Source organism: Castor canadensis, chromosome 19, assembly GCF_047511655.1.
Source record: "Castor canadensis chromosome 19, mCasCan1.hap1v2, whole genome shotgun sequence".
Lineage (NCBI taxonomy): Eukaryota > Metazoa > Chordata > Mammalia > Rodentia > Castoridae > Castor > Castor canadensis.
The window spans coordinates 18,982,236-18,999,712 of record NC_133404.1 but is presented as its reverse complement, the minus strand read 5'-3'; the positions used below and the strand labels follow the sequence as shown (position 1 = coordinate 18,999,712).

Genomic DNA, 17,477 nt, shown 5'->3' with positions numbered 1-17,477 from the left:
ACATGGATAAGAAAACTTGTATCATGACAATTGTAACAGCACGACTGTACTTTCTCTTGACTATTAAAACCCTTGGTACCAGGTGTAGGCAACTGGCAACTGCCAGGAATCAGTGTGAAGGTGGTCTCTACTCCCACAACTGTTCCCAGTCCTTGTGGGGAGGTTGATAGTCAGCTCTGATGGAAGCAGGACACAAAGGTTCAGGTTATCTAGTAGCTCAAAGAAGCTGTGCTCATGGCATCTTCAGAGATTTTGGTACTGGTGGAATGGATGCTTGCAAAATACTTGACATCACTGTCTCCATCCATCTGAAGTGCCATGATGGTTTTCTCCACAGCTTCCTGATGACAGCTAGCAGAGGCTAGGAAACATGCTTTTTGTAGAAGAGTTTGGCTTAATGTTTTTGCAAGTAGCACTCTAACATTTGGCACACTGTCATTTGTCAAGGTCAGCAAATGTGGCATCAAATGCATAGCAAACTGGTCCATGGGGAGGCAGTCATCTTCAATGACAATCTGGCAGATGTAGACAAAGGCTTGCCGACCAGACCACTTGGGGCACCTCCCAAATTTCTCGACCAGCTCATCGATGAAATCTATTCCAAAGGTCATGGGTATCTCCCTGTGCAGCTTCTTCAGCATCTCACTGACCAGCTTGGAAATCAAACGAATGGAAGAAACTTTGTTTGCACAGAGAGTCAGAGCAATGGGACGTAAATAGCCATAAAAATCTCTGGGACTATATAATTCTAGAAGTAAAATCAGCTGCTCAGCCAGTTCAGCTTGAAAGCACCAATTTATACTGTTATCTGTCACCAAAAACTCCTGAAGTTGATAAAGATATTCTTTTCTTTTGTCAATATGAAGAAGCTTCAGAAAATCATACAAGTGTTTAAGGACACCTGTCCTGACTTCATCAACATCTTTTAAAAACCCATTAAAAACTGGAACCAGATCTGCAGCTGTCAACTTGTCTCCCAGGATAAGTGCAAGCTCATGGATGGAGAACGCCAAAGTTCTTCGAACTTTGGACCGTGTGTCTGATGCCAGAATCTCATACATCTCTCTCAGGCAGTGCCAATGTTTCTGTCCAAGTGTCAGGGCCACACCTGGAAGGCTGTATGCACAATGCTTAGCAATTTCAGTGTCAACTGTGTCTGCAAGAGAGGGATCGGTCATTGACAAGTACTGATCTAATAAAGCTTGGGGTACAACATCTTGCACTTTTGGCCTTCTCTCTTTGTTGAGGTGGAAGCTACTGCTGGTGCTCACATCTGCATCACTGTGGACAATATAGATTGTGCCAATCTATATTGGCAACAGCATCACTGATTAAAGTCACATCATCATCTTGATTTATGTTACAATTTGGTAGTTCATTTACATACAGCTTTTCTTGTATCTCGTGTCTCTGTTCTGCACTGAAGGTTCTCCTTAGACTGGAAACTCGCAGCACACCTGACACCATTTCTTCCTGTACTTCAACATCTGGATCATCAATTTGGGGCTCTAGATTTTCTGTCGACTCTTCCAGGTCTTTCCTGGTAGCCATGGTGATGCTTGAAGACTCTGGCACAGGGACTTTGGGTGCTTCTACTGAACTCTCTAGGCTGAATCTCTTCTCAGAGTCCTGTTCTAGCTCAACATGTAGATCAATTTCAAAACTTAGAGACCTCCAGAAATTGAGTGAGTTGGACAATTTCTTACCTAAGAAAGTGTAATCTTGTGAACTTTTGCCAACCTTTGGTTGGAATGCAGATTGCTAGTTACCAAGATTTTCATCATTCTTATTGCTAGCGGCTTTCCTGATGAGATTCAAAGGAGCTGTCCACTGGAATGCTTATTTTGCCTGAAGAGTTACTGCAAATTTCAGCAGTACCATCTCTCAGTGTGTTTCCCAGTTTGACACTGGAATTAGTGATGCTGAGATCCAAAGGAACAGCCTCTGCTCCAATCTGCCCATCCTCAGGGATGTCTTGATCTTGAAACCTATTTTTATCTTTTGAACTTTTGCTTTCTACTTTAAAAAATTGGCCTGAGTTAGATGGATTAGCAAAAGTAGATAGGAAAGGTCCCAGAGGCTGAAAAGCTGCTTGGCGAACCCAACATGAGGGATCACTTATCAAGTCCATAAATACTGCTGGTAGCTTGGTCCATTGAATTTCTTCACTTGTTACACATGAAACTGCCATGAAGCACTCAGCATGAGCCTTGCAGACTCCCCATTCATTATCAGAACACAGCTGGAAAAACCTGGGAAGCAACATTTCCTCAGTAACTTCCCTGCCAACAGCACTGCAAATGCTTCCAAAGTTGGCAGCACAGACCTTTCGAACATGAAACATTCCAGTATCACAGCATATCTCACAAAACCGAGGTAGGATAAGACTTTTTGTAATATACTTCCCAACCATGGGAGCTGTCTTTCACATGATAGGCAGAGCTTCTGCTCTCACGTATTCATCACTGTCTGGGGCAGTCAGCTCCATGAGCATGGGGCACACTTTCATCTCCAGGTCAAATCGCTCAATCAACTCCTGTTCCAGAAGAGCCAGCAAAGTTTCCTGACTTTTTTCCCACACTGCATTATTCTGGTCTGTGAGATATCTAACCACAATAGGTAGTAGATATTTGGCAAAAGCATATGTTATTGAAGGTTGATTCTTTTGACAAAACAATGCAATATGAGGCACCTGTTCCATCAGCTCTGCTCTCACAATTGGTTCTGGATCATCAGCTAATTTGCTAATTCTTTCCCAAACTAGAATACAATCTCTTTTATTATCACAGATGGCCCTCAGTGTATCCAGCAAACTCCAGGCCAGCATTTGTCTATTAACTACATCCTCACTTGCCGCATACTTGTTCAGTCTCCCAAGTGGTGTCAACATTTCATCTTCTGAGACAAAGTCGAGGGCTGAAGGTGTAATAATTGCATCAAACTCTGGTCTGTAGTCATCCACACCAAGTTCATCAGCACCTATGCCTGGGAGAAAAGAAAGCCAGGTCAGTGCCCTTGGCAAACCCTGGGGTACTCCATGAGCCCCAATGCCTGCCCAATGCTCACTTACAGCCTGCCACTGACTTCTATTTGAGGTAAAAGATATTCTGTCTGAATGTGCAAGGCTCGGTTTTTCTTAGACGCATCATTTACCTATACATTCAGGGACTGATTCTTGCTGTTGTGTGGGATCTTTCTATGAAATAATACACATTATTTTTTGTTCGAGCCAGCAGTGGGATTGTGCCTGTGTGATTTGGCATCTGGCCTTGTGAGAAAGCTCTAAGGAACTGAGGCAAAGGTCTCAGAACCAAAGGTCCAGAAAAACAACAGTGCTCAAGGTTCCCCAAATGGCTTCCTGTCCTTCAGATGTAAATAAGAAAGTTATGCTACTGTGTGCTTCTCCTGCTTCTCTGTTCCCATTTTAAAAGAGACATAACAAAAAGTTAATTTTAACTGTACTTCCCTGTACTAATGTAAACTTGACATGTAATACTTGGCATGCTTTTTCTGACCAAATGCTCTCTGTGAAAAAGGAGTTTGTAAAACAGTAGTATGCTTCATTAAAATGGCTATTGAGCAAGACTCAGTAGTCCCCTCATCTTTTATGGCTCTGGTCACCCATGTTCAGCCAGCAAATGACAACAATTTTTATGTTATTTTGTGATGTATCTTATTTGATGTGAGAATTCATGTTGTCTATGTGACTAATGAAAGTATATGTTCTCATCATGAAAGTATGTGTATTTTCTTGCCATGAAAATATGAGGTAATGAAACAACTAAACTTATAGAAACTTGGACATTCTTAAACAGTCCTGTTTTATAGTGCAAGGGTGTATTTTTCTTAGATACTTCATTTACCTATTCATGTGTGAGGGATCCTTGCTTCCATTTGGAATCTTTCTGGGAAATAGTACACATATCCTATAAACCTAATACTTATAGGCCTAAATATTTATGTTATGAGTAGAATTTGCTTCCTGAGGAGAGTAAAAATTTAAAAGTAATATGTAACAACAAGCTCTTATACTCAGAATTGGAGATGGTGGACTGTCATTCTCACACCTACCCATTATAGAAGTTCTGACAAGTTGTTCTGTCCTTGTGAGTGGTGGAGCTTCACACAAGTTGTTGTGGCAAGTGTTAGAGTGCTGGAAAGATACCCAGTTCATGAAAGGGCATCTTTTATTTGCAGTTGGCTCTGCATCAAAGGAAGAAGGGAGATTATTGCATTTAGTTCTTTCATTCATTTCACCTGTTTCCCACCATTTTCATTTTATACTGTGCTAGGAGTAATGCCTATTAGAAAAACTGAGTAATTTACACTGCAAATGCTCCATGTTCTAAAGTTGGTGATTTACCTGGTAGTGTTAATATATTCTTCTTTGTAAACCAGTTAACTGGTAAATCTGTTGGCCTGATAAGTCCAATAGGCTTTGTTCTTCCCATGTGAATGCATCCTAGACAGGACAGAGACAGTTGTCTCTGGCCTGTAGTACTGTATCACCAGACCATTAACACCTAGTTGGACAAGATTCCAGAGGATAAGCAATATCAATGAATTCACATTGTCAAAGCTAAAACTATTTGGTATCCAACTCCAGATGTCTTATAATATTCTCCTTTCAAAGCAAATGTTCTTCTGTTGACTTTCTGAACATGTTGAGGGGGTCTGCTCTATCCCCTCAAGGCCATCTGCCGTTACTGAGACCCCTGCCTGAGGCAATTTTCAGTCAGCCTCTGCCCACTTCACCATGTAGTCTATGTTAAAACCTGAGTCCAAAGTTTCTACTGCTCAGTATGAATGTTTTCTAAGCATAGTACATTCATATTTTATTAAATAAGTAACATACACCAAACATTTAAAAAGATAACAGATGAGCCAAGGTTTGCAAGGTGATTGACATTTGACCAAATATCCTTAACTACCTGCTCACTTGGCTTTTCTGGGATTTGCTTTTGTATAAAACCATGGAAAAATGTTTGTGGGGCTGTATCAGAGGGGCCAGTGTGGGTTTTTGGCTCTGACACTTGCTTGGACAATTTGCTCAAAGCTTTTTTAGGTTTAATTCATCAGCTTAACCTGAAAGATACTACCTATCCCTCATTGGATTAATGTACTCGTCAGAACAAGACATTATTCATAGAACTCTTGATAAAACTAAGTTTACCCCTCACTCAGATGATTTAAGGCAGCCTAAACAGCAGCCTGCAAAATTGATGCTACCTCTCTACCTGTTGTACATACCCCTTACCAATTCAAAAGTTAAGAAAGAAGAAAGTACACACATTCTTAAATCCTGGAGGATGGTCCTGTATGATATTTCAACACAAGTTCAAGTGTTGTATTCAACCTGGTTTCTCTGATTTAATTATTTCCAAAAGTACCCAAATGTATTCTCTTAGTCTTATATGAAAAACAATATTAATAATGCCCTATCCTTTGAAACAAAGCCATATATGCAAGCTATTCAATGATCAAAGACTGAAAGCAAAGTAAACATTAAGTCCAATACTTTCTCAAAAATATTTTCAAACTCATTCAGGTCTTTGGTGATGTATGTTATTTAATGGGAGAGATCATATTGTCTGTGTAACGAATGAAAGTGTATGTGAGTGCCATTAAAATGTGGGGTGATGAAAAAACCTAACTGCACATAAGCCCAGCCTATCTTGAACAATCCTAGAACAAACTAGATTAGTGGAGTCCTCAAGCTAAAGTTATGGTAGAAAAAATGTAACATGTGTGCTTAAAGAATAACAATGATAACATTAAAATAAGAAGGAACTACTCCTTCTAACCAAATTATATCCCAAATTAATAACACATCTATATCAGAATATGAAAAATCAGTGGAAGAATACTGCAATATCACAGTGAAAGATGACAAGAAGGATAAATTAAAAAGTCCCCAACTAAGAATGTCCAGTGCAATTCTAGGCTACATATTTAACTATGGCATATGTAGAATGTAAACTGGCCATGGGGTAGAGTTACAACTGAATTTAGGATAGAGCCCTAAAGACACCTCAGACTAAGAACAGATTCCATTTAATAGCATCAATCTTTACTCAAGACCTACCATTCCAAGTGTGTCAAAGTCATTCAGTCATGGCTGCTGTGGCCCCAGATCCTAGCAGCAACCCTGGGATGGGTAAGATATAAGAGTCCAGGTGTCCAAAGATCATCCTCTGTTGAGATACACAGATGTGTGCCTGCTACCTATTTGTCTAAAGTGTTCTGGGGAAACAGTTAAAGGACCAATTATCTCCATGGAGGTATGAAAAAAATTCTTCTTGGTCTTAACTTCAGTCCTTAGAGGCATTTTCAGTCTGATTCTGAGTGAGTATTGAGTTCTGGCTTATACTACCCCCTCCTGCTATCTGAAGAAAACCTATGTGTCGTGAGGTTTTATTTGTTTTTTGTTAAGGAATGAGGATGTGTGCTAAGGGATGGCACTTAAAGGAAGGGAAAGTACTCACTGCTCCCCTGTTTGCATTTGGCTGCATGTCTCCGGTCTAGGAAAAATTGTCCTTCAAGGTCTGGGGACACCTGCTCCTGGAAGGGATCCTGCAGGGTCAAAGAGGTTGACTTTTTTGGTTCACGTGTCTTAAATGCCTTATCTCCAAGGTGGTTAATTTTAATAGCATATGGACATTCATGCCCTATGTGGAGAAAAATTGAAATATAGATTCAGGTTGATGGTGATGGGTGTGTTCAAACTTACCTTTTGCTGAGCTCATGAATTATTTTATGAGCTTGGTTCTCTTGGGGCCTATGGAATGAAGAATGCTGTGTTTCTTCAGTGTGAACTATACACCCTCAATGTGGAGAGCATTCAGAAAACAAGTTGCCACGCACAGGAGTTTGAGTAATAAAGACATATGAAAAAAACTTAAATATGTTGCCTCATTTGGAATGCATAGATCCATCAGTGCATTATGCAATGGTGACTTTTTCTATGTTCCCATCTGAGACTACTTAAGACCTTCTAGTTTCTGCCTTGACATCAACCAAATTTTTATATCTTAGGCATATTGCTTGACTCCTCTAACCTTACATTCATCATTTGAAACACTTTTCCTCCCTATTTCAGAGACTTATAAAGATGGAAGAAAATATATTGATGGACAGTAGTTCTTAGCATTCTTTAATAATTGCAGTAGACATGCCAATAATTACTAAGATTAGTATTTTTTCATACGTGATGACAGTTTAATCAACAGAGAGTTTGTTCCCCTTTGTCAGTTTTCAAGTCAGGGGTACTCTTCAACAGGAGTTTCCCTCTTGCTTCCCTCAGACTGCTGTCCTCCAAGTGGCTCCTCACAGAAAATGAGCAGACGGAAGGCTGTAGGATATTAGAACGCAGAAACAAATGTGCAAAACCCTGCAGGGTGGAAAACCAGACACACAGTCATGAGGAGCAGCATTTCACATGACTTGTTTTAGTGTTTCCTGCTTTAAATTACTTCCTTTACAAGGAATTCTCAAAGATACTATGCCATGAAATGAATTTCATCACCTGGGAAGAGTATATATGCTTCCTTTCATCCATTTCTCATTTTTCACTGATGTAACTTGGTGAACTCTTGCTTTTCTTTCCATCTGGCCCAGATACAAGGCCAATGCTATATTCAGAACAAGAAACACAGCAGTTTTTTCATTTCTAGGGTAAAAGCAGCCCCTCTGGCATCAATGCAATAAAACCAAGGCATCAGGATGACCAGGAGTTGATCCACACTTGGAAACTGAGAGTATGTTAAAAATAACGAATTCAGAAAGTCTGATAAAGGATTCCCATGAATACTTAAAGCCAGCCATCTGTGAAGGTGTTCCAAGTCTTAAAGTTATTATTGAGACAATATTTTATCAAATTAATATATATGTCCAGTGTTCCCTTCTCAATTTATTTTATTGCTGACCTATTTCACAATGTCAACATTACTAAAAAGAAAAATGCTCTATGGTTTTCAACAGAAATCATCTCCTCCTCCCCATAGCATATATTACTGTCCTGTCCCTTCTTGTGCTAGAATGCCTTTGTTTCTTCAACCACAGTTGATGAAACAAGTGTGGTTGAAGGGACCACACTTGGTCCCTTCATGAATTATTCTTCTACCTAGTTTGTTCTAATAACTATTTTAAAGATGAATAATCTATCAGTAACTTTGAAAAGGCATGCTAGAAAATGCAACCTAACAAATGCAAAATACAGTTTGGCCTGTCAGGGAAGACTTTAGGAGTCTGATTATCTCTTTTTCTGTTTATGCTGAGAATAGTTCTGAGTATGGAGCTTGTGGTAATTAAATAGTTGTACTTGGATTCATAGCTATGGCTAAATTTTAGAAGATCCTTAAAAACTAGAGGTTTCCCTAATCTTTAAAAAATGGTGTAGGGAATTTTTACTGAACAGGAATAATAAATGGAGTATAAATCATGGACAAAAACAGTTTTGGTCTTGTTCTTTTAAGAAATCTGGAGATTCCAAGATGGCGGCTAGAGGTAGGAAGCAGAAAGCGAGCCTCCTATAGTGAAATCTTGGAGAGACGCTGGAGACACACTTTGCAGGCATAATCACTGAGAAAAGGCATAACTTTGACTCCTCCACATCTCCAGCCGGCGCAGAGAATCTCCACTTCACGTTAAACGCAGAACCGAGGAGGCCCCCGGGCCGCCAGTGGCCGGCGCCCATACGGCTTGGGAAGACGCGGACCAGGTGAGCTTCGCGGTACCGCGGTTCCCCCACAGACAAGCCTGGGCCAGAGCAGCATAGCCCCCTGGACAGACTGACCTCCACCCGGGAAAAAAAAGAGAAACTGAGTACTAAGCAATAAGAACAGTTAAGACACGCTGGAAAGAGGGCGGGGCGCCCTGAGCGCTGAAGATTGGGGGAAGGGAATCCTTCCCGGGACTGTAAATAAACGAGCCGGGCGGGCCGGAGAGGCTCTGGCGGGAGCGGGGCGCGCCAGCAACCAGGAGCGGGGACGCTTGTGAGAGGAGGGAAGACCCACTTCCCACGTGAACTGTAAATAAACACGCAGGCCTGACAATGCGGGGCAGTGTCGCCTTTCCCAGTGCTTGGAAAGGGAAAAGCCTGTAGCAGAGGCCCCCCTCCCCCGCACAGGAGAACTCTGAGCAAACAAAGCCTGTGGGACCAGGTGAGCGCTAGCTCACCCCAGAGATCTGCATAAATAACGCCGCCAGCTACAGGCTGAGAGCAGCAGGCAGGCAAGCCACAGTTGCAGATACCACTCTCAGAACTGCCTCCAGACGCTTTTTTTTCTTTTTCTCCCTACCTTTGATGAGAGAACAACCGAATTACACCTGCAAGCCGAAAAACTTACTGAAACTATTGCATTTGAACTGGGGACACTTGGTGGGGCTTTTTTTTTTTTTTTTTTTTTTCTTCTGTGTGTGTGTGAGTGTAGTTTTGTTCTACTTTATGCATCCCCTTTGATGAGACAACTACAGAACAACATCTGAGGCACCAACTCCAGGACTGGAGATTAAGACGGACATCCAAATTATTAAGACTGAAATTGCATTGCATATAAACTTGGAAGTTTTTTGGTTTTTTTTTTTTTTAATTTCCTATTTTCCATTTTATTTTAATTCATTTTTATAAATAGATATTACTTTCATATACTTATTTTTTATTTTTTTTATCTTTGATTTTCAATCCTCTCTCTGTCTCTCTATTGTCTGTTCAGCTTACTGTCGATTAGTACACTAACACTCCCTGTTTATACCTTTGAAACTCTCTTGTCTGATACCTTGTTCTGCTTTCTCCCTCTTGTCTGTATATTTGTTTTCCCCTTTTCTTTAACTTCTTGCTTTCCATCTCAGCTCACTCTTCCGTTCTCAATATTACCATTGTTATTATTACAAGCTAGAAAATACTTAATTACACACAGTACAGGGACAGTAACAATACCAAGGACAATGACAGGAAGACAGAAAAAACAAGGAAACCAGTTTCCCCACAGCAAAAAATTAGAACAGGAACCAGAGGGGAATGAAGAGAACAGAAACTCAGAGCCAGACTCCAACAAAATGAAGATAAACTATGCCAAAGGACCCAATGAAGCCTACAAGAATAATTTAAAAGAAGACATACTACAAGTACTCAATGAGAATTTTATAGAGATGATACTGGATAGGGTCAACCAAAATGTACAGGAGACACTCAAGAAATTCCAAGACAATAAAAATAGAGAATTTGAAAAAGCAAAAGAAGAAATAAAGGAAACCATAGAAGCACTGTATAAACACCAAAGTGAAAGAGAGAACACAATGAATAAATGGATAAATGAACTCAGGACAAAAATAGACAACAATAAAGAAGAAAACAGCCAGGATATGGAAAACCTCAGAAAAAAGAACGAAACAGAACTGCAAAACAAAACGGAAAGCCAATCCAGCAGAATAGAACAAACAGAAGACAGAATCTCAGAACTTGAAGATGAAATGGTAATTAAAGGAAAAACCGAAGAACTATTAATTAAACAACTCAAGACCTGTGAAAAGAAAATGCAAGAACTCACCGACTCCATCAAAAGACCAAACTTGAGAATCATGGGCATCGAAGAAGGAGAAGAGGTGCAAGCGAAGGGAATGCGTAATATATTCAACAAAATAATAATGGAAAATTTCCCAAATCTAGAGAAAGATATTCCCATACACATGCAAGAGGCCTCCAGGACACCAAACAGACCAGATCAAAATAGAACTACTCCACGACATATCATCATTAAAACAACAAGTTCAGAAACTAAGGAAAGAATATTGAAGGCTGCAAGAGAGAAAAAACAAGTAACATACAAAGGTAAACCCATCAAAATCACAGCAGACTTCTCAACAGAAACATTAAAAGCAAGAAGAGTGTGGGGTGAGATCTTCCGGGCACTGAATGAAAATAACTTCAACCCCAGGATACTCTACCCAGCAAAGCTATCATTCAAAATAGATGGAGCAATAAAAGTCTTCCATGATAAGCAGAAACTAAAACAATATGTGACCACAAAGCCACCATTACAAAAGATTCTGCAAGGGATCCTGCACACAGAAAGTGACACCCAACTTAACCATGAAAAGGCAGGCAGCACCAAACCACAGGATAAGAAAAAGCAAGACAGTAGAGAGTAACATCAAGTTAGGTACACACAATCAAACCTTCAAACAACTAAGATAACTAAATGGCAGGAATCACCACATACCTATCAGTACTAACACTTAATGTCAATGGACTTAATTCACCCATCAAAAGACACCGTTTGACAAAATGGATTAAAAAAGAAGATCCAACAATTTGTTGCTTACAGGAGACTCATCTCACCGACAGAAATAAGCATATGCTTAGGATGAAAGGCTGGAAGAAGATTTACCAAGCTAATGGCCCCCGAAAACAAGCAGGAGTAGCAATACTTATCTCTGACAAAGTAGACTTCAAACCTACATTGATCAAACGAGACAAAGAAGGACATTCCATACTAATAAAAGGGGAAATAGACCAAAAGGAAATAATAATCATCAATCTGTACGCACCCAATGTCAACGCACCCAATTTCATCAAACATACCCTAAAAGACCTAAAAGCATATATAAACGCCAACACAGTGGTTGTGGGAGACTTTAACACTCCATTATCATCAATAGATAGGTCATCCAAACAAAAACTCAATAAAGAAATCCAAGATCTAAAATATGCAATAGATCAAGTGGACCTAGTAGATGTCTATAGAACATTTCATCCAACCTCTACACAATATACATTCTTCTCAGCAGCCCATGGAACCTTCTCCAAAATAGATCATATCCTAGGGCACAAAGCAAGCCTCAGCAAATATAAGAAAATAGAAATAATACCGTGCATACTATCTGACCACAATGCAGTAAAAGTAGAACTCAACAACAAAAGTAAAGACAAAAAACATGCAAACAGCTGGAAACTAAATAACTCATTACTTAATGAAGAATGGATCATCGATGCAATAAAAGAGGAAATTAAAAAGTTCCTGGAAGTCAATGAAAATGAAAACACAACCTACCGGAACCTATGGGACACAGCTAAGGCAGTCTTGAGAGGAAAGTTTATAGCCATGAGTGCATATATTAAAAAGATTGAAAGATCCCAAATCAATGACCTAATGATACATCTCAAACTCCTAGAAAAACAAGAACAAGCAAATCCCAAAACAAATAGAAGGAGAGAAATAATAAAAATAAGAGCTGAAATCAAAGAAATAGAAACCAAAAAAACCATACAAAGAATTAATGAAACAAAAAGTTGGTTCTTTGAAAAAATAAACAAGATCGATAGACCCCTGGCAAACCTGACTAAAATGAGGAGAGAAAAAACCCAAATTAGTAGAATCAGGAATGCAAAAGGGGAGATAACAACAAACACCATGGAAATCCAGGAAATCATCAGAGACTACTTTGAGAACCTATATTCAAATAAATTTGAAAATCTAAAAGAAATGGACAGATTTCTAGATACATATGATCATCCAAAACTGAACCAAGAGGAAATTAATCACCTGAATAGACCTATAACACAAAATGAAATTGAAGCAGCAATCAAGAGTCTCCCCAAAAAGAAAAGTCCAGGACCTGATGCATTCTCTGCTGAATTCTATCAGACCTTTAAAGAAGAACTGATACCAACCCTCCTTAAACTGTTCCACGAAATAGAAAGGGAAGGAAAACTGCCTAACACATTTTATGAAGCCAGTATTACACTTATCCTAAAACCAGGCAAAGACACCTCCAAAAAGGAGAACTATAGGCCAATCTCCTTAATGAACATTGATGCAAAAATCCTCAACAAAATAATGGCAAACCGAATTCAGCAACACATCAAAAAGATTATCCACCACGACCAGATAGGCTTCATCCCAGGGATGCAGGGGTGGTTCAACATACGAAAATCAATAAACGTAATAAACCACATTAACAGAAGCAAAGACAAAAACCACTTGATCATCTCAATAGACGCAGAAAAAGCCTTTGATAAGATCCAACATCATTTCATGATAAAAGCTCTAAGAAAACTAGGAATAGAAGGAAAGTTCCTCAACATTATAAAAGCTATATATGACAAACCTACAGCCAGCATTATACTTAACGGAGAAAAATTAAAACCGTTCCCTCTAAAATCAGGAACCAGACAAGGATGCCCACTATCTCCACTCCTATTCAACATAGTACTGGAATTCCTAGCCAGAGCAATTAGGCAAGAAGAAGGAATAAAAGGAATACAAATAGGTAAAGAAACTGTCAAAATATCCCTATTTGCAGACGACATGATCCTATACCTTAAAGACCCAAAAAACTCTACTCAGAAGCTTCTAGACATCATCAATAGCTATAGCAAAGTAGCAGGATATAAAATCAACATAGAAAAATCATTAGCATTTCTATACACTAACAATGAGCAAACGGAAAAAGAATGTATGAAAACAATTCCATTTACAATAGCCTCAAAAAAAATCAAATACCTAGGTGTAAACCTAACAAAAGATGTGAAAGACCTCTACAAGGAAAACTATACACTTCTGAAGAAAGAGATTGAGGAAGACTATAGAAAGTGGAGAGATCTCCCATGCTCATGGATTGGTAGAATCAACATAGTAAAAATGTCGATACTCCCCAAAGTAATCTACATGTTTAATGCAATTCCCATCAAAATTCCAATGACATTCATTAAAGAGATTGAAAAATCTACTGTGAAATTTATATGGAAACACAAGAGGCCACGAATAGCCAAGGCAATACTCAGTCAAAAGAACAATGCAGGAGGTATCACAATACCTGACTTCAAACTATATTACAAAGCAATAACAATAAAAACAGCATGGTACTGGCACAAAAACAGACATGAAGACCAGTGGAACAGAATAGAGGATCCAGATATGAAGCCACACAACTATGAGCAACTTATCTTTGACAAAGGAGCTAAAAATATACGATGGAGAAATAGCAGCCTCTTCAACAAAAACTGCTGGGAAAACTGGTTAGCAGTCTGCAAAAAACTGAAACTAGATCCATGTATATCACCCTATACCAAGATTAACTCAAAATGGATCAAGGATCTTAATATCAGACCCCAAACTCTTAAGTTGATACAAGAAAGAGTAGGAAATACTCTGGAGTTAGTAGGTATAGGTAAAAACTTTCTCAATGAAACCCCAGCAGCACAGCAACTAAGAGATAGCATAGATAAATGGGACCTCATAAAACTAAAAAGCTTCTGTTCATCAAAAGAAATGGTCTCTAAACTGAAGAGAACACCCACAGAGTGGGAGAAAATATTTGCCAATTATACATCAGACAAAGGACTGATAACCAGAATATACAGGGAACTTAAAAAACTAAATTCTCCCAAAACTAATGAACCAATAAAGAAATGGGCATGTGAACTAAACAGAACTTTCTCAAAAGAAGAAATTCAAATGGCCAGAAAACACATGAAAAAATGCTCACCATCTCTAGCAATAAAGGAAATGCAAATTAAAACCACACTAAGATTCCACCTCACCCCTGTTAGAATAGCCATCATCAGCAACACCACCAACAACAGGTGTTGGCGAGGATGTGGGGAAAAAGGAACCCTTTTACACTGTTGGTGGGAATGTAGACTAGTACAACCACTCTGGAAAAAAATTTGGAGGCTACTTAAAAAGATGGACATCGATCTACCATTTGATCCAGCAATACCACTCTTGGGGATATACCCAAAAGACTGTTACTCCAGAGGCACCTGCACATCCATGTTTATTGCGGCACTATTCACAATAGCCAAGTTATGGAAACAGCCAAGATGCCCCAGCACTGACGAATGGATTAAGAAAATGTGGTATCTATACACAATGGAATTTTATGCAGCCATGAAGAAGAACGAAATGTTATCATTCGCTGGTAAATGGATGGAATTGGAGAACATCATTCTGAGTGAGGTTAGCCTGGCTCAAAAGACCAAAAATCGTATGTTCTCCCTCATATGTGGACATTAGATCAAGGGCAAACACAACAAGGGGATTGGACTATGAGCACATGATAAAAGCGAGAGCACACAAGGGAGGGGTGAGGATAGGTAAGACACCTAAAAACTAGCTAGCATTTGTTGCCCTTAACGCAGAGAAACTAAAGCAGATACCTTAAAGCAACTGAGGCCAATAGGAAAAGGGGACCAGGAACTAGAGAAAAGGTTAGATCAAAAAGAATTAACCTAGAAGGTAACACCCACGCACAGGAAATCAATGTGAGTCAATGCCCTGTATAGCTATCCTTATCTCAACGAGCAAAACCCCTTGTTCCTTCCTATTATTGCTTATACTCTCTCTACAACAAAATTAGAGATAAGGGCAAAATAGTTTCTGCTGGGTATTGAGGGGGGGAGCGGGAGGGGGTGGAGTGGGTGGTAAGGGAGGGGGTGGGGGCAGGGGGGAGAAATGAACCAAGCCTTGTATGCACATATGAATAATAAAAGAAAAATGAAAAAAAAAAAAAACAATATAGTAAGTCATAAAGAAAGCCTCTACAAAAAAAAAAAAAAAAAAAAAGAAATCTGAACTTTCTCAAAAGAAGAAATTCAAATGGCCAAAAAACACATGAAAAAATGGTCACCATCTCTAGCAATAAAGGAAATGCAAATTAAAACCACGCTAAGATTCCATCTCACCCCTGTTAGAATAGCCATCATTAGCAACACCACCAACAACAGGTGTTGGTGCGGATGTGGGGAAAAAGGAACCCTCTTACACTGTTGGTGGGAATGTAAACTAGTACAACCACTCTGGAAAATATTTGGAGGCTACTTAAAAAGCTAGACATCGATCTACCATTTGATCCAGCAATACCACTCTTGGGGATATACCCAAAAGACTGTGACACAGGTTACTCCAGAGGCACCTGCACACCCATGTTTATTGCGGCACTACTCACAATAGCCAAGTTATGGAAACAGCCAAGATGCCCCACCACTGAAGAATGGATTAAGAAAATGTGGTATCTATACACAATGGAATTTTATGCAGCCATGAAGAAGAATGAAATGTTATCATTCGCTGGTAAATGGATGGAATTGGAGAACATCATTCTGAGTGAGGTTAGCCTGGCCCAAAAGACCAAACATTGTATGTTCTCCCTCATATGTGGACATTAGATCAAGGGCAAACACAATAAGGGGATTGGACTTTGAGCACATGATTAAAGCGAGAGTACACAAGGGAGGGATGAGGATAGGTTAGACACCTAAAAAATTAGCTAGCATTTGTTGCCCTTAACGCAGAGAAACTAAAGCAGATACCTTAAAATCAACTGAGGCCAATAGGAGAAGGAGAGCAGGAACTAGAGAAAAGGTTAGATCAAAAAGAATTAACCTAGAAGGTAACACACATGCACAGGAAATTAATGTGATCAACTCCCTGTATAGCTGTCCTTATCTCAACTAGCAAAAACCCTTGTTCCTTCCTATTATGGCTTATACTCTCTCTTCAACAAAATTAGAGATAAGGGCAAAATAGTTTCTGCCGGGTAGCAAGGGGGTGGGGGGGAGAGGGAGGGGGTGGAGTGGGTGGTAAGGGAGGAGGTGGGGGCAGGGGGGAGAAATGACCCAAGCATTTTATGCACATACGAATAATAAAACAATAAAAATTTAAAAAAAGAAATCTGTTTTTATGTGAAAAATTGGAAGTAGATTTGTATTTTTCTCCATAACTGTACCAAAAATTGTTGAGTAGAGATGATTCCATGTACCTGTCATAGAGTAAGTGCTGGGTAATTATTTCTTAAATGTACAAGTGAATACTATGAGCCATTTTTACATTTAGAGATAGTTCAGCTTAAGCAATAATATTTTGAGACTTATAGGTACAATTTTGAGCATAATCAATCACATTTTAGATTTTCCTTGATATTTACCAGTGAGCATGAATGGGGCTTCTTCCTTCCCAGAATCAAAGGACAGCAGGTATTCCTTCTCACACCCCTGGAAGACAAATAGGATTAAGCCTCAGAAAAAATCATTCACAATAGATCCTTGAAGAACATAGTTCCTTACCATTTCTGTTTTTCTAAAAAGAAAAGGAATTCATGTCAGTAATCACACTCATGCTCCTTCCCTAAGGAAGAAAAGTCTAATCCCCTGGGTCCTGCCTCCTACTGTCTCCACAGTCTGTGGAGAATGCTGGGTTCCATTTTTACATGTCCTCTCCAGACAGACTTGTTGCTCAGAGAGCCACACATACGCCGTGACTGTGCCTGAGCAAAGGAAAACTTAGAAGACATCGTAAGCTCAGCAATCCTGAGAAAAAGTGACAGAGATCCAGAAGACCTTCAGACGTCACAGTGAAGCCAGCTTTTGGCTTTCAGGCAGAGGAGCCCTACTGGGGAGAAAATATAAGGACTCTATCTGGAAAATAGGCCACACATGAAAAACTGTTATCCACAGCAGAATTATTGGTCAACAATAT

At 39.5% G+C, this 17,477-nt stretch overlaps 1 protein-coding gene across 1 annotated transcript in view; it reads right to left on the bottom strand.

The window, feature by feature from the left end:
- Window positions 1–209: 209 nt before the first annotated feature.
- The window catches only part of LOC109689336 (serine/threonine-protein phosphatase 4 regulatory subunit 1-like), a 30,691-nt gene continuing 13,423 nt past the window's right edge, over window positions 210–17,477 (bottom strand). The window contains 5 exon segments of the mRNA XM_074062097.1: window positions 210–1,304; window positions 1,306–1,800; window positions 1,802–2,985; window positions 6,486–6,668; window positions 16,927–16,993. Coding sequence (XP_073918198.1) covers window positions 210–1,304; window positions 1,306–1,800; window positions 1,802–2,985; window positions 6,486–6,668; window positions 16,927–16,993 — 3,024 coding nt within the window.